At 42.9% G+C, this 18,629-nt stretch overlaps 1 protein-coding gene across 2 annotated transcripts in view; it reads right to left on the bottom strand.

The window, feature by feature from the left end:
- The window catches only part of ntn1b (netrin 1b), a 49,822-nt gene extending 32,826 nt beyond the window's left edge, over positions 1 to 16,996 (bottom strand). The window contains exons 1-2 of one of the 2 annotated variants that reach the window (XM_085157370.1): positions 16,720 to 16,996; positions 15,504 to 16,550 (exon numbers count right to left, since the gene is read on the bottom strand). In XM_085157370.1, the coding sequence (XP_085013496.1) occupies positions 15,504 to 16,518 (1,015 nt within the window). In that variant the 5' untranslated portion in view covers positions 16,519 to 16,550; positions 16,720 to 16,996. Of the gene's footprint in view, positions 1 to 15,503; positions 16,589 to 16,719 lie in introns of both variants that reach the window. The other variant, XM_085157369.1, reaches the window with a different exon arrangement.
- Positions 16,997 to 18,629: the final 1,633 nt, after the last annotated feature.

Below are 18,629 nucleotides of genomic sequence, written 5' to 3' on the forward strand. Positions count from 1 at the left end.
GTGGAGATCAATTAGTTGAGCAATCAGCCCGCCCCTTGCTTTTGTGTGAGTAACTGCTCGTAAACCGTTTGGTTGCCTGGCGAACGGGGGAATGCACTGCCTCAACATAAACAGCCACCCAAAGTCAGCCTGGCCAGAGCAGAGCTCCACTCTCCTCCTCAGTGTAGTGCATGTCATTAGGTAATGCAGCGTGACATCAGCTCGTTGCAATTTACCATTAGCCAGTGTAGTTTAGGATTAGCTGGTAATAATTTGTGTGGGTCAATTAATGACCTGTTGGAGGTGATTTAAAAAGAGCAGCAGTTGCCTGCAGGTTTTAATGCAGCCAGGTTGATCTGCAGACATTATCCTGGCTTTACTTGCTTAAACACACACGCAAAAAAATGTTTATTCTAACAACATTCAGTGCATTCCTTCACAGTGTTCTGCATGTGCTAAAGCACAATGAAGCACTTCCCAGTTTCTCTGCAGTGTGTGAGCTCTGACTGATCTGAGCCATGACCCGTTTTACTTCCAAGGGGGGCTGAACAAAACCGACCCGACATTTTGTAGCAGCCACATTTTGTAATTGTGCAATCAGTAATGACCAGAGTTATTCACTCCCCTTTCTAAACAGCCGCTGCTAGGTGGTGCCAACGATAACACACCCTCTCTTATGAATAATAACGCATAATGGCCAGTGTATCTCAGCCCATTTATCCTCTTGTTGTAGGATTGGGAGCGGTCCAGAGGAGGCGGGAGTGGGCGTAGCACTAGTTCAGTTTGCTGGAACATACGCCGTGTAACTGCAACAGCCTCACTTGGAACCTCTGTTGCTTGTCACTCGTTTTTTCTGTCACGCCTTTCATCTCGTCTTTTGGAATGAAATGGGACACAGATACACGAGGGGATGGTGTGGGTGTGGGTGTAAAAGGATGTGTTTACATGCTGGCTATTAGCTCTCTTTTTTCTTCTTCTTCTTCTTAGTTTTTCTTCAAATGTCCAGACCTGTTGTCGAGGCCTCTCTTTCACCTGATCCTCCCACCATCAGAGGTCATGTGTTTAAATTTAACGCAGAGCCAAATCTTGATCGCGTTTGAGGTTCGCTTCCTAGCAGTCCACTGGAGGAAACAAAACTGCACTTAAAATGACCAATTAAAGCACAAAGCTGATGGATTGGTGACGGAACATCCTGCTGTCACTGCTTTTCAAGACTGCGGGGCGTTCACTGGAGAATACTTCCTTTTTTATGCTCTGTGTGTGTGTGTGTGTGTGTGTGTGTGTGTGTACAACTGCGTCACTGACTAAAAATGCCCGCTGAGACTGTTGCTGAAATATTCTCTTGAGTAATAATCTCATAAAAGCTTATTAGTTTCTGATAGAGCTGTGTGTTTTTGTTTGATGCCTTGTATATTTTCATTTATGAACTGGAGCGCTTCCAAAGTGTAGGTGTGGAAACAGGCTGACAGGAGTGCTGCTCCTTTCCTTCCTCAAGTTTATGGGAGAGGTGATGAAAAGGTCATTAAGGTTATTAAGCTTGATAAGCAAATTCTGTTCCCCCCATTCTGTCTCTAAAGGAAGCTTATATGGTTATTGTATGTGGATTGCATCTAAATGCTATAACACCACTGTGCCCAGCTTTTTTAACTGTTCATCCATTACTTCAGTAGCTCTTTACACCATTTAATGTTGAGGTCTAGGCTGTTCCACTGTGTGTTTTTCTATCCAGGTATGCTTCTACCGTGTTATTGTAATGATGAAAAATTAAGCTGCTGGCAGTCAGATGGTACTGCATAGTGGATCAAAATCTGATATTACTTTCCTGTGTTCATATTTCCATCAATTTAAACAAGATCTCAAACACAACTGAATGAAATGCAGCCAAAACCTTGACAGAGCCTCATGTTTCACAGATGGCTGTAGACACTCACTGTTGTAACGCCTCGCCTGATCCCTCTCATTCATACATATTGATGATCATTTGAACCAAAGATTTCAAATTCACTCCATAAGACGTGTTGCTACTCATTTCCATTCTAGTTTGTGAGTTAGTATGCATGCCTCAGACTTTTTTTTGCTGTTTCTTCCTCTTCCTTCCATTGAAGGTTCATCTGCATCTCTCAGGTCCTGTTTCTGGTCTTTGTTGGATTTGTTTCCTATTTTTTAATGACATGATTTTCAGTTACTGTTCATCGGCTGTAGATTAAAGCTGCCACTTCTTCTTTTGTCCTCCACTTATCCAGTTTCCCAGTTTCCTCAAATTTCTTAAGGTCACGCTGGTGGTTCAAGACTTTTGCACGGTACTGTAGGCCAGAGTATATGGAGTTAAAATTACTTTTCCATTTTTAACCTGCATAACCAAGCAGTGGGATCTGATCAGGAGTCAGTGTTTAATTTTTTTTAGAAAATTGTTACTAATTTCTTAACATTTGCCAGATTTCCTACATCATACATTATCGCTGTAAGCCCATATACCTTTGTCAAACCTTTCTTCTCCATGTCATTACCAAGATCTTAAAAGTTCTCCGTCACTGAAGTTGAGTCACAAAGCTAGCTGGTTGGAACAGGGCATGACGTAGGATAAGACTTTGGAGCAGTGTGGCCTTTGTGGCACCACAAGCTTTGTACTTATTTTGTCCTTTGTCTAGATTACTGCAGCCTATAGTTCTTATTCATTGTGTCTTGTGAGTAATTTTGGATTATAGGAATTGTGGTTTAGTGTTGATACAATAGGGAGACATTTGAAAATCACCCACTTATCCTAACTGTAATCACCGAACTGAGGCCGGCCTGAATAGTTTCCTCCAGCTCACGGCTTGTATTTACAGTAAACCTGGCATTACATGAATCGAGCCTAATTGAGCTTGTGGTCATAAGAGGTATTCTCCAGACTAAACCTGTCCTAAACAGTCCTGCTGCAGGACTCCAGTGTTAGGCTGAGGTCCAAATCTCCCCCACAGAGCAAGATGGTTATTTTAACACTCCGGCACACGGCAGCTCCACGGTGTTCACCCGTGCAGAGGGAATAAGGGAGGAAGAGGCAGGAAGCCACTAGGCTGTAAATAATAATGCTGAGGTGACAATCCATCGTTCTTGTGGCATGTTTATTGTGCTTTTCTTCACTTTTCTCCAAAGGCCTATTTATAACTGGCCACATTCCCATCTCAAAAATGTCTCTCCTGTGTATTTTAGATTGCACATTTAACCCCCTGTCCTAGCTATCAAAGATAAAGCTTAAGTGCAATTGTTTTTCAGTTTTCATTCAATTCACTGAGACATTTGTGGAGTTTTTGCACACAGTGGTGTGTAAACTCTTTACAAGTCAAAGAAGCTGTGAAGGAAAGCTGTACACCAACTTAGGAAAACTCTTAGAGTTTGAACAGCATTCACAGCATTTCTTCAGATAGGAGAGGGGGGAAATTAGGAAAATAATGGTTAATGGTTGCTTTTATGGAAACACTGAGAAGTCACAGGAATTTTGTTACTGCTGTGTACATTTTGTCCCAAAGTTTGTCCTGGTTGCTAGGTGGCTTCCAGGACATGGTACTGAGTGAAGAGGAAAAGGCTTGGTGTCTTCCTGAGGCACGTTAACTGAGGAAATCTTAGCGGCAATGTTCAGTGAACCTGAACCTTACTGGAGTAATGAGTAAAACAAATGCAGTACAAAGGCCTCAGCTGTCAGTAAGACCTGCCTGGTTTATTACTAATATATCATTTTACTGTTTAAAGGGATGTGACCCTTATTTTTGCAAATCATTTTGCAAAAACCTGCCATAACAACAGAGTCACAGGCCAAAGACTGTATGTGAAAGATGGCCACAGTAACGTCAACTGCTAGTTTAAAATGGCTCTTTTTGAATCCTTGATTATAGTGTCTTTTGTTGTTTGTTTTTATCATTGTTGTTGTTTTGTTTTGAACAAGAACTAACGAGACTTGACCCAACTTGCTAAAGCTAGCAAGTGGGGTCGTCAAGGTGCACGCACAGATTGCATAGCTGTTCTAGTTACATTATGCCGACCTGCTAATTAGTAACACAACGCAATGCACATGTTTTTTTGTTAGTTGTTAGTGCAATTACTGCAATTACATCTGATTTTTTTTTCAAATAACTGCATTAAAAGATAACATCATTGGTTAATAGGTCCAGTTCTGTACCTTAAATATGTGGCCTAGCTGATGGTAAGTGACTACAGGTGCTGATTTGGTACCCACCTGTCATTCAAATCAGATATGGTCCAAATAATCCAACCTTTAAGCCAGCGGTCCCCAAACAATTTTTGCGCCACGGACCGGTTTATGTCCGAGAATATTTTCACGGACCAGCCTTTAAGGTGTCGCGGATAAATACAACATAATAAAACAGTACGGGTACCCAAAAAAAGAAGACTTATTCATAACACACGGGAAAAGACCCAGGGAAACTAAGTTAACGATTAAAAAAAATGGCACTAAAAACCAATAAAAACCCTGAAAACCAAAAATTTCACACCCAAGCATCAACTCTCGCAGCCCAATACCAAACGACTCACGGACGGGTACCATTTAAAGGTTATATAAAAATTTACTCCCTCTATCCTATACCGTTAACTTAAAAATTAGCTACCAAGACCAAGACCCTTTTTTCTAGAAGAATTTAAACATGTTCATTTTCATTTCAGCTCAGAAGTTGAGCATTTTAATACTGGAGTCTATGAAGATTGACTCACTTCAGAAGCCAGCCTCAAGTGGTCATTCTAGGAACTACAGTGTTTGGCTCTGGCTTCATTTCTAGCTCCAGAGGCTAATGACTGTATATAAAACAGGGTTAAATATTTATGATTTCGGCCTCTCTCTGATCTCGGCCTCACTGTATATGCACATTACCCACAATGCAATAGGAATGCTAACATTTTTTTCTGTTGGGTTTTTTTTTGGCGAATGCACAATCTGCTAGTAGAGATAATGAGCGAGCACAGAGGTCTGGTAACCTCAGGTCAGTCTAAGAATCTACTCAGTTTGTGTTTTTTGTTTAGTTTCAATTTTGATTTTGAAATCTGTAATGTTCAGATCAAAATCTGAGCAAGCACAGCTGTGAGATCAAACAGACTGTAACTTCTCAGCAAGCACTGTTGCATCAGTGTCTACATTAAGTCTTTTTTATGCATTTTTAAATAAATAAATAGAAACCTTGCAGCCACTTCTGTGACTTCTTTAAAATCTTATGTTTAGTGCCAAAAGACAAAAATGGTGCCGTAACAGAGCCCAGGTACTGCACCAGTTGTATGTCACGGTCAAATCTAACATGGTGTTTGGTTTCTCTGTTCTGAGGTCATTTTTCCCAAATGCCTGTATAAGTGGGAACCAGATACAAGGCGTTATCTCAAACTCCCTATCATGAGAAACTGCCTCGCTATCCGTGTAAATAAACACACGTAGGTGTTTGCAGGCTATAGGCTGTTCGGCATTGCCTGAGTTTAGATCGCACAGTCAGCGCCTGAGGTTTTCCTGTGAGCAGAGATGGAAGGAAACCGCCTGTTATATGTCTCAGACGAATCAGGAGAGGAAGGAAATCACTTTCTACTGTTTGGCTTGAGCCTGTTAAGGCATCGTGAGCCATCTGCCCCACGGTAGCTGTGACGACCTGAACAAGAGATAAGAGGAGGATGGGAACAGTCTGCATGCCCACTCAAACTGGAAGAGTTACAGGAGACTGGAAGGCTACTTAATCCTCTGCCTGTGGATGATTCCTTGCTCCCAGGCTGCTAAAGCAGTCTGTGTCAGTCACACACACACACACACACACACACACACACACACACACACACACACACACACACACACACACACACACACACAGTGAGCAGAGGGAGAGTTCCTGCTGATGAATCCCCAGGTTTTCCCGCCTTTGAGCAGATGTGGAACCCTAGGATATTTATAGTCATTTAGGGAACAATGTCTGGTAGCCAGAGAATTTTCCTGTTCTCTATCTATCCTGCTGGATATCCCCTCAAATCCAATAAGTGGTTCCTCATTCTCTTTCAGAGAAGAATTGGTCACTGGGGTATGTGAGAGATGAGGCCAGAGCACAGGAGGATGTAGAAATCCATTATGGAGCAACAGGGCCACTTGGAGACGCCTCCGCAGAGGTTATATGGAAAAATAAATATGTAAGCGGGAGCAGCAGCTCTATTTCCTCTTTGAGGCCGGCATATTATGTCTATCCTTTGTTTAAAAGTGAAGTTGCTGTTAGTGAAAAGAGGTGTGAGGCAGTTAGCAGCTGGAATTTCTAATGCGTGGTGAAGGTTTAAACAGCAGACACGTTTAATTTACATGATGTTATTGAGATCAGGCACACACACTGTGAGGCCTAAACTAATGACGGTTTCCCATAAAACTGTAGTAAAGACTTACTATCAATGCTATTCTAGTAGGGTTCAAGACATTTTGCAGATGACCATACGTGTTAGGCATCTATAACTGAGCCGGTTGTCACTTGTTGCCTTTGTCTTCCAGTAAAAAGACGCCTGTGTTGACAGCGCAGCAGGAAGGATGGTACCAGCTAAAGGAGCTTAGCGTTTCCTCCACAGTGGAGCTGCTTAATGCTTTTTTTAGTGGAGAGGTTGGGGGGAGGTGGCACCGAGGGAAAGTTGGGTAAGTGACACCGAGGAAGCGTGTTGTGTGTGGTCGTACAAGCGGCGTTGTCACTGAGCTGGCTGTGTCGGGTGGCGGCACAGCAGGGGAGCTGGCTGGGGGTCTGAAGCTGAGCTGCGGAGCGTGTCACTCCGCTGGCCCATTAATCATTCCCAGGCTGCACTGCTTCAGCGCCTCAAAGGGGCTCGATGTGCACGCACTAGGTGGTCTCGATGCCACCCTGGAAGCCCCAGTCAGCTCCGTGTAGACAGACGATGGACACAAAGAGTCGAGCATCCGCACATTCGCACAAACATGTGCGTCCATTTCATCTCGGCTACGTGAGCAAGAATGAAGACAAATAAACACTCAGAGCTGTCTTCGTTATTCACCTTGTGGCACTGACACTGTGGTCTGTTGTCAAATAAATAGAAGAATTAAAATAATAATAATCATAATATTATTTAGGATCTGAAAGTGAGTGTAATTGGAGTCTAAGTAGGAGTATGTCATGCAGTGACCTACCGATCAAGTCTGAAATTTATATATGTCTGATCATAAATAGGAGGCCATTGAAGGGTCATAGCTGACAACCTGGGAGGATAATAAAATTAAAGTTAGTTTGACATATGTCATTTGTTTTAACATAGTTGATGTCTTGTCTTGTTTTTCATGTTTGTCCATTTTGCTGCGAATTTTCTGAAGTTTGATTTTAATCCATCTTGCTGGTTTTATTTTGAAGTGGGTGCTTTTATTTTGAAAGATGAGAGTTGACAGCGGAAAGAGAACAAAAACACAAAATTCTCTCCAGTTAAGTGAAAATATTTAAGTTTTTTGTTAACAGGCACCTGTCTGACAGTGGCATATGGTTCACTTGTATTTAAAATTATGTTGTTTGCACTGAACAAATTTGTTGCCCTTTTTAATAGAGGTTTGTGTGTCTTTGATCTACAGGACTTCAAGCCACCAACGATATCTGCCAATTTGATGCTTTGGATGAATTGTGTGGTAGCTGAGACCTATATATGAGAAATCATATTTCAAACATGCATGAGTCAAGTCTGGTTTCTGTATTTTATTTGGTGTAAATTGTGGGTTTTGTGCATCTCCGACCAAGTGGACTTTATCTAAACATGTTTTTGTTCAAATGCAGTAAGTACAGTAGCTCTTATGCTGTGGTCACTGCACTGTTTCATGTGACTGACCGGTCAAATACTTTCTGTGAAGCATCAGCTTAAGAGACAATCATTCAGCCAGGGTTACTCTTGGCTGTAAGTTCAGTCATGCAATGAGACACAAGCTGAAGTCGACACCTGTGCAACACGAGTCAAACTTTGTTCTCTACTGTGCAATAATTTCCATTAAAGGAAAAGAACGGCTGGATGAACTGCACTTGTTGTCTGAAACTGTATATTTTGGGCCATTTTCACAGCCCATCATGTGTCCAAATCTACGTGTGGTTCTTCAGAGGCTAAAACTTTTGGATTAAAATGTATAATAAAGCAATCTGTATGCTAGGTGTCAGCATGTTCTGTGTTCTGTGCTAGTCAACACTGCTGTTATGGCGTCCAACAGCTCCTGAGTGAAGAATACGAGCGTTAAGCGAGGGTGAACACGCTCCTCTCGAAACACTGAGTCACCTCTCCAAACCACCATCCACAACTTCGCAGAACAAGATTTTTCAGTATGTTCTTAAAAGCCCGAGTGAAACCTTTCTGGCTCCTAACAGCCGTGTCTGTGTTGAATTATGAGCTCAACAAAACAAAATCCTCAAAACATGCAGGCTTTACCCAGAGGACATTGGGTTGTAGCGGAGCATGGATTTTTTTGAGATCCCCCAAATACATCTCTTTGTTTTATGGTTTGGTTGTATACAGAGAAACCTCTTACCAAAGGCACATAGGCTTATGTTGCAAGACAGACTGGAGGCGACAGAGCGAAGGCCAATTCCAGAAGCATTGTTCTCCACTTGTGATCGTGACAGAGCTAAATGATGTATTTCTGGAACAGCTACGTATCCATCATGAAGGATCACCTAACATGGAGCCTTAAATACAAAAAAACCTAGGTTGCAGTCCTACTGAGCAGAAAAGTCTATGAAGGGTCTATGAAGTGCAATACACTAAACACTGATTTCCCTTTAATCAACCACACAACATGCTTTTAAGTTTATGGTCATGGACAAATAGCTTTAGCAAATGTGCAATATGGACTAAGGACTGTATACAAAATATTTGGAGGGAATATGTTTTGCTTTTATCACAGACTGTATAGAAGAGATGGATGGAAGTACTGTGACATCACTCACTGCATAGTGAATCTTCAAGCTGAGCATTGAAGCATTTAACATGCTGGTTTTGGAAACCAGTCATTACAAGCAACGGGTGGATTTTACTGAGAAACCGAAGGACACGGCCCTCTCATTAAAAGCTTCTCATACAGAAGATGCTTTATCTTCCCTTATGACTCTCGTGAATTACAAAATGAACCCCACACGATATTAAACAACACTCTAAACTAGAGATTTTAAAAGTAAACTCATCAAGAAAGTGTTTGCTGAGCTCATACCATAAAGAAAATGGGGGTTGTTTTCCCATAAACCTCTATAGAGCTGGACTGCTTTTGGCAACCAGAGGAGTCGCCCCCTGCTGGCCGTGAGAATGCATGAAGATTTAAGGTGTTCCTGCACTGGCTTCATTTGTCAAACCCAAGAGGTACAACCACCTTTCATCCACTGTCCATTATGTTTATATACCTGGGGCTAAATTACAGTAAAATTTAGAGTGTTAATTATAGTATGTTGGAAAATGTAACATTTTCCTTTTATTTATGAAATTACTTAAAATGACTGTTTACTTTTCTTTTTGTTATTAACAGTTATATTTGTCCACCTAATTCAGTGCAGTTTTATTATTTTATTGTCATTTTGAGATCATTAAAGTATTTTTTTTCTTTCTTTTGTTTTTACTTAAATGTTGATAAGTGTGGGAAGGTTCTAGCTCTGATAGGACAGGCTTTCTTTAACAAGGGGTTCAACCCCCTCTGATAGTAAGTGAGGTGCCCATAAACAAGGCATTGGTGCGGAATAACCATAATGATATGGTTATGATAATAATAGAAAACAAAGTAAATGTTGGAGTGAGCAGCATGCTCCTGTTGTGGGTTGTTAATGATCCCAGGGATAACCTCCTTTTCCTTTGGGTTTGAACCAACCTTCACGAGTGCTGTGCAAACACTCTAAAGCAGACCAAGACTCAAAAACAGAAAAACTACGTCTCTTTACTGAAGATTAATTTTTATACAGCTTCTAAGGTATTTTATTTTCAAGTTAAATTACTGATTTTAAAAAAGTTCATCATATATGATGAGATATGGCAAACAAAGCCCTGATAAGCGTTAACTCTTCGCAGTCACATCTCAGTTCTTGGGGTTTCCTTCAACAAATGCCAAAGGAATCTGGAATTGTTTAAATATCATTCGAGATAACCTCGCAGTTAAGTGGCCTTTAAAAAAATGGATCCAAAAACAAAAGAAAATGATGGATAATGGTTCTTGTCACAGTTTCCACAGCGAGTGTCTCCAGTTTTCCTGCTAGGGTCGACCCCAGAGGAGTCCGTCATTTGAGCTGTGCCGTTTTTTAAAGTTTTTTTTTCATATTCATAAGGAAAGCACAGGCGGGTCTGCTTCACATTTGATTTTACTAATTGAAATAAATTGCTTTATTACTGCCTGCAATTTTCTCTCCCGTCGGTCACCCCGTTTGAGATTTCCTCCCTGTGCGCCTCCGAGCTGCAGCCGTGCAGCGCTGACAAGTTCTACATGACTGAGACTCGTCAGTCCGGCGGCCTGGCGGTCCGGTCCCGGTTGGACTCTGTCAAGGGTGTCTGACTTTCCACGCTGCTGCAGTGCCAGAAATGTTCCCGAGTGTTTCCTCACCTGCAGCACACCTGTTTCCTATTAACTGCTTTTTATTGAACATGTCTTTCTATTTTCTTCTCATTATTCCACCTTTATTAAAGACACTTTGCTTTGCTGTTGTTGAGTCTGCTTTAGACTGTTGTTGTAGACTGCGCGGCGCAGAGAAGGTTGTTTCAAACCCAGGGGAGAAAGACTGTTCCTCCTGCGATCATTTACAGCCCACAACAGGAGCATGTCGCTCACTCAAACATTTACTTTGTTTTTTATTATCATTATCCCTATTAAAGCTACCCCGATTCCTCGCCAGTGTTGTTTATGAACGCTTATTTTCACTTATTATCAGAGGGACTTAAAAACCTTCCTGTCTGATCATCTGCAAACACAGTGTGCATTGTGCCTGCTTGTTAAGACGGCGTATTTAAATATGAAACCCATCAAAAGAACAACAAGCCCAAAAATAGCGGTCACCTCTGGCTATTGTTGCCTTAAAAAATTTTGAAAGAAAATTCACTCTACCCCGCAACACACACACATGCACACTCACACAAATATGTCTCAGCTTCCAAATTCAACAGAAAGGGCTGACTCTGTGCCCCCTGGCATTGCCACACAGCTACAGGCCAGATAATAATGGGGGGGGGGGGGGGGGGGGGAGACGAGAGGGAGAGCGAAGGGACCCAAATGCAGCTTCTATTACAAGGAAACCTATGACATCATTGCTTTGCAGAAATTCTTCTCTCCCGTCACATGGGCTGCTGCTATGGAGCTGAAATGAGACCCAGATGGTGAGCAGGCCTGGCCCGGCCTAACCTGGCATCCCAGGGGCGGGGAGCGGGTGGCACAGACACCGTCAGCAGAAAACGGTGCTGTGGTGCCACTGAGCCATATTTGAAATCATCCTGGCTCAGCGGTAAACTGAACATGAAAGCAGGGCTTTAGATGTGGAGTGGCTCACATGGTAAATGCGGTGTCCTTGTATCGCCAGGCTCTGGTTCCCTTCTGTCTCTAGCAGTGTCTCCTCTCCCCCCCCCCCCCCCCCCCCCCCCCCCCCCCCCTCCCCTCCTCCCCCCCCCCCCCCCCCCCCCCCCCCCCCCCCCCCCCCCCCCCCCCCCCCCCCCCCCCCCCCCCCCCCCCCCCCCCCCCCCCCCCCCCCCCCCCCTCTCTTCTCTCTGAACTGCTGCCATGCAAGGTACTCATAACCCGACTGATCTGAAAGTCTGATTCGATTGAATCCAAGTGCACAGCCCAGCTGCACAAATGCAAATGGCCTTAAACACGGACACTTCTTCCAGATGAAAATATTGTGCGACAATATCCACTTTTCCGCTGGCAGTAAGTGCACATTAACATCCATTTTTAACGGATTTTAAAATTCAGATGAAGGCTTTTTAAAAACGAGTGCTGCTGTTGGCAGTACTTGAGTGTCTTTAAGAGGACTGTTGGGATACATGTGACCAGAAGAAGCCACTTCAAAGGCAGCTGTAGCATTGATTTGAATTCTTCTGTCATATTTACCGTCAAACCCGGCGGCTCTTTAAAGATACGTGAACGTGCATTTAGATTCTTTATTACAGAGTGTACTGGCAGAGTCAGCCAGCAGCCGTCTGATACAATCACATCCTAATTCAGCTGCCTTGTGGGTGGCAAATAGGTTGGCTCTTCCTCACAAAGATATCTGTGTAGGTTTAATGAATGCCTGACGCCGTTTTCTACACTACAGGCTTGCTCGATGGAATCTCTCCTACAAACACTTTTTTTTCTTACGCTTAGAGATACATAAAAGCAGCTACAGGAAAATGCACCTCAAAATTGTATGAGACTGACTGCACCTCCAGCTGTCCGGAGGTTATAAAAAAAAGAAAAAGAAAAAGAAAGAAAAGCCGAGCATCACACGGCAGGGCGACAGCAAAAGCAAAAGCATAAATCGAACGAGTGCAAAATTACACGTATGAGTGAGGGGACCATCTTCATCTCGTCTCGAAACCCACTTGGCAAGCCAAAGTTTCCCACAGTACACCCCCCCTCCCCCACCCCCACCTTCACAGCCCATCAGTCACTCAGGCCGGAGAGGAGCAGGGGCCTGACTGTCAGGGGTCAGAGCGCCATATACGCGGAACACGGAGAGAATATGAAGCAGCTGCCTGGGACATGAGAGCCTGATGTGTCACCATATGTGCGCGTTTCCCAACATTATGCATTCCTTTATGGCTCGCGGTCAAATATCATCACGCACTGAGTAATTAAACAAGCACCGAGCTGTGTGTGTGTGTGTGTGTGTGTGTGTGTGTGTGTGTGTGTGTGTGTGTGTGTGTGTGTGCGTGTGTGTGTGTGTGGCTCCTGTAGTGTTTGTTACGTAATTAAAAAACAGAGAGCTCGCAATAAAAATGTTTTTTGGGAGAAAAACTATAGATGCTGCAGTTTTTAACGTGTAACACACTTTTAAAAAATGAATTGCGGATTTAAATGATTTGCAGAGCTTTTGTCAGACTTGAAATCACATTTATTTTACTTTCCACGGCACGGTTTTGAGAGCAGCGCCTGCGTGGTTTTGTTTTCACGGCCGTCTCTTTTACTTGCTTACCTTTTCTGTTTGATTGGGTGAAAGTTTCAAAGAGTTTTGAAAGGTCGCGCATAGTAAAGGCACCTAAATGACTCCGGATAGCTGCGGGCCGCACGGAGATTTAAAAGAAGTGGATACTTTTGCCCAACATGCAAAATATTCCCATTTATAATAAGATGATTAAAAACAACTATGCGAGAAAATGCAATACCAAAATAAATGATGCATTTTTTATTTCTAATATAAAATATGTGCAAAAAAAACCCCCCAAAAAAACTCGTGACTATAGAGAGACAGTTTGAGTCTCGCTCTAATCTTTTTTCAGTCTCTTTACTGTAATTTTGAATGTCCTGGGGGGGTTTCTTGCAGCCGTTCGATGTCTCCTTGTAAAAGTTGACGTTCCCTTCATATGGAAGTTATGAAGAAACGCTGGGTGGCCAAACGCATTCCACGGGGTGAGAGTGAGAGGGGGGAAAGAGCAGGAGGGGGGGGGGGGACCCGTGCCCCTCTTGTTTTATGGTCAAATTTGTCAGTCGTTCACCTCCAGCTGATAGGAATGCTGCTGCCAACGTAAATGCGTTTCTTTCTTTTCTTTTCTTTACTTTTCTTTTCTTTTCTTTTCTTTTCTTTTTTTTTTTTTTTTTTTTTTGATGACGACCCTGCATGCAAAGTCATGGGAAGTTGACTTTGTCCTGAACAATAAGTGAAACCAACTCTCCCATAACCGCTCTCTCTCTCTTCCCTCAGCACCGCGATGTCCTCCAGCGGGGAGGAGAAATCCAGACACATCATTAGCGCCACAACTCTGCATCCCCACCGCCAGACCATATGGACCAGAGCGCTCAGTGGAAACAACCCCTCCCCCTGGCTCTTCTTCTTTCATGCAAAAGGTGTCAGGACACCCTTATTATTTTCTCTTAGGGAGACATGCTCAGTCTGGCTTTTTTTTGTATTATCTGATGACACCAGTCGCACAAAAAAAAGTGAGTTGGTGGTGTAAAGGGGGCTCTCCCTCCCTCCCCTTGACAGCGAGATGGATGCCACAAGTGACAAGCTTTTGTTTTAGTAAAATACACTCACATGCTGGCTTTTGCAAGGGCGAAAGGCGGAGGCCAAGGGGAACAACTTGTTCACTTGTTCCGTTTGGTTGAGCAAACCATGGCAGTGTCGGAGACTTTGTTACATTTCCAGGTTTGCTTCGCTTTAAGCTGTTGATATAAACTTTCCTGCTCTCTGTTCAGAAATAATCAGCATCGCAGCAAATACACTCTCCCTACAATTTAAAAAAAAAGAGGGGAGATCTGGCTTCAGATTACCCAGCGCTTTGTCCTCCTCTCTGAATAGTTTACTGCCTCTAAAGTGGCAGTTTATACTCTACGTGCCAAAAATGTCAATAAAACCGCCCTAATCGCCCGTCCAATCTGTAATAGCACCTGCTTATGGAAACACAACACGCCCCTGCAGTGTATCTGTGCAGCTGCAATGTTTCCTTTCCTATTAGAGCTGCTACTACAGTCGGAAACACGCGGGGCAAAACGCAGTCACGCATTTGGGCAGGCGCACTTTGTTTACTGAAACGACTTCCTGCCTTTTCTTTGCTATTCGTGGATTTATTGTGGATGTTGATAAAGATCAAAGGTTGACAAAGTGCGTTTTTGCAGAACTGATATGGAGGATGTGAAAGTTGGGAAACAACAGAAAAAGATTTTTTTTTTTCTTTATTTCACGGTGGCGCACCTGCCTCCTAGAAATCATTGGTTTCTTTTAGCGTAATTTGTATTTTTTTTTTCAAACTAAATTGGCGAAATCTTTAATTTGCTGAAACAGCAATTAGTCCAAATTTCTACTGAAAATAGATCTTGCTTTTTTTTCCTGTGGTCGTTTCAAAAACTGTTTATTTGGTTTAGGAGATATAAAAAGTATAATAAATACCTATATAAATGATAATAATTCACCAATAAGTTGGTTAATTTTCAAGAAAGTATTTTGAAGATATAGGCGTTTTAGTTTGAGGGTTTTTCCACTGCGCAGGTGCTGAGATTTCAGCTTGTTTTTGACATAAAGGCCTTTTCCTCCTCTTTTCCGCCAATACAATATATTTAGCCAAAAAGAAATTAATTATTTCTAATTTAAGGAGCACCATTTACCATATGACCTTGCGTAAAGTACGCATTTTAGACTTAGGCGCAAAATGATATTTTAAATTGGAGAGACTATCAGGGGAGTGTTTTACGCTAAGTGAGAATGACCAAAGTAAAGGCAAACGAATGGCTAAACCTGGCTAGAATTAATTGTGTGTGTGTGTGTGTGTGTAGGTGTGTGTGTGTGCGTGTGTTACAGCAGAAAAAACTGATAACAACACTCATTACGATTATTGTGGTACTGATAAATGCTTAAATATTTCCAGAGTAAAGGGGAAAACAGGGGATCCCTTACCGACACATTCGTTGGCTTCTCTAACCGTGGCGCGCTGCCAGGGTCGGTCGTAGTGGAAAGGTTTGCACCTGTCGCACTCCGGTCCCGCCGTGTTGTGTTTGCACTCGCAAACCAGATTCCCCTCTCTGTCCTTGACGCACTTTGAAGCGTGCCCGTTGCACTTGCACCGTCCTCCGACCTGCAGGTCCGACACTGCGTAAAAGTAGGAATCGCGGGCCAGCTCGGAGTCGTCCTCGTTCTCGTCTCCGAATGTGTGAAGCCGGCTGAAGATCACCTTGATGTCCGTGGCCGTCACCCAGTCCTGAAGCACCGGAGAGTTATCGAAGTCGTGTGCCGACGGTCTGCCGTCCAGCGTGCTGAAGGCTATGAGCCCACCTGTCAGCGGGTGCATGTCTGTGTGGGAGTCCGTGCAGATCGCCTCTTGCTCGTTCTGCTTTGTAATTGCTGCCCTGTTCTGCCGGTTGTACATCTTCTTGCACTGAGTGGAATAAAACTGAAAAGGTACCCACGATTTGCCATAGTCCATGGACTTGTAGATCGCCATGGACTCAGGTCTGGGCGAGCAGAACTGCAAGCTCACATAGGTGACCTCAAACTTTTTACCCAAGGACAAGGTGAGAGTGACGTTCTGCGGATACTGCACGTAGTTTTCAGACTGCCAGCAGGTGAGGTTGTGAGGGTTGTTGAGGTCTGTCAGATAGGCAGGTGGATGGGACTTTTTGGGATCTCCGGAGTCGCACGTGTGACAGTCCCTACTCCTCTCCTCTCCTTTCTCGGTCACCACACAGTAGCGGGCGGCCGGAGTGCCGCAGGTGCTGGACACGCGCACGTCTTTCCCAAAAGCAGAGTTGACAAAGTCGGGGATGCATCTCCGAGGATTCCCGTTCTCGTCATAGCACGGGTCCGGAGGGGAAGACTGTGCAGCAAACATGCTGAACCCGTATCCCCCAAAGACACATTTGGTAAGCGCAGAAACTGTCACCAAGGTGACCCAAACCTCCAAAATCCTTTGCATTGTAATCCGTGAGTGGTAGGGGGGGGTTTGCGCTGAAATGCGACGAGGACAAGATAATCAGTTAGCAGCGCTGCAGTCAGGTATTAAGAAGAAAACAAGACAGTTATTAAACAATAAATAACGCTTACGAGGAAATTAGAGAGTGGGTTAGGACGCAAACAAATGCATGAAAAGAAATAAATGTGTATAAAATATTCTTACAGGGCCAAGAAAACTCCACCTAGACCACTACCTCCAAATATACAGCTCAGCCTGAAAGTGCAGGAGGACTCCAAAGAATTTGGAGAAACAGCCTATCCGATTTAATCCGAAACTGCTGCTATAGTTATACTTCCCCCCCTCTTTAAAAAACCCAGAATAAAACCAAGATATGGCAAATGCCCAGCTGGCTCTGACCCTCCTTCTGCCTCTGCCTGTCCACTCAGTCACACCTCTGCCCACCTCTATCTCCCTCTGTCCCATTCCCTCTCTGTTATAATAGAAAAAAGGGGGCTCCGCTCATTCAGTCAGGAGACGGAGCTTTTTTTTCCCTTTTTTTTTTTGCTTTTGCTTTCTTTTAATGTCTCGACGTAGGAGATGGAGCAGCGACATCGTCCGACATATTCCGCGAACTACAAGCTTAAAAAGCAAACTCGAAATAAAACTTAAGATTCATGCAGTCATTTGAATTTTTCAGCTACCTCTCTCTCTTTAATCAACAGTGTATGTATGTGTTATATAACTAAGATACAATAAAAATAAAAAAAAACACGTCTAAGATACCATCAATGACCACCGCGGATTCATCGCTGGTCTTTAAACCACATCCTTATCTTCACGCACAGGAAATCAGCTGCACGTTTGCAGCCCCAATAAGCTGCAAGTAGCAAGACACAACCTTCCTTTTCATGTCGTTATTGTCTAATGTGCCAGCAAGGGAGTGATTCAACATTGCCTGACAGGCACACTGTACATTAAAAAAATAATCTAAACCAAGTCTCAATGAGATATATAATGAAATATTACATATAAACAGCTTAAAGCCATCTTTTTTTTCTTTTTTTTTCTTATCATAGGTTAACTTTTGTTAACCTTGTTTTCAGTTTTAATTGGGTTTGTTATTTTTGGATTCCATTTATTTTATTTATTTGAACAAGGTTGTAAAGTCAGATAAAGTAAGTGTTGTGAAAATATGAAAGAGTACTTAGAATGTCTTGATACATGCTCAGTCGTCCAGGTATAATGAAATCCTTTGAAGGGAAAGAACATCTTTGAATCAAGGAGGGGGGGCTAAGGATACGTCTTTCACCATCTTACAAAGCTGTGAGGAGCCATTCCCCAACTCTCTGTAAATTGTGCGCACCATGACAATTTGGATATTGAAAATGACCTCATGGCCCATCATTCCCCAGTTGGGGAAACCCCTGATGTTGGAAACTGAAGAAGTCACACACAAGTGGATGAATTGGATTAGGGATAGGGACTATAAACATATATAGTATTATATATGTGTGTGTGTGTCTTTTTTTTTAACCATTGTTTATTTTTGGTAACTTGTAGATACAATTTTACTCTAATTAATGTTTTTAGAAATTGCTGGGTTGTTGATAGGAAAGGGGAAGCTGATAAATGTTTCGGAATTGCAACACTATTTTGGGTGTTTACGTATGCTGTGATAATGTTAGGTAAAAGAGGAAACATCACAAAACAAAAGCAAATGTAGCACATTGAGCATCACTACTGCGACACAAAGCAACAACAAGTTACACTCAGCAGTTTATTTCTTACATTGTGCTAATATTGCGTTGGACTACCTTTTGTCTTCAGAGCTGCCTTAATTCCTAACGGCAGAGACTGATAAAGGACCTGGAAATATTTGCCAACAGAGTTTGTTCTGTATTGACATGACAGTGTCATGCAACTGCTGCAGATTTGCATGTGCATCATCTGTTAAAGCACATCCCAGTGGCGCTATATTGGATTGAGATCTGATGACTGTGGAGGAAAGTTGTTTTCACTGTCATGTTCAAGAAACCACTGATATAAGGTTCTTTATCCTGCTGGAAGCAGCCAGAGAAGATATGAACAATGTGGTCATAAGACAGTGGATATGGTCACCAACAATACTCAGG

This window comes from Neolamprologus multifasciatus, chromosome 4 (assembly GCF_963576455.1).
Source record: "Neolamprologus multifasciatus chromosome 4, fNeoMul1.2, whole genome shotgun sequence".
NCBI lineage: Eukaryota > Metazoa > Chordata > Actinopteri > Cichliformes > Cichlidae > Neolamprologus > Neolamprologus multifasciatus.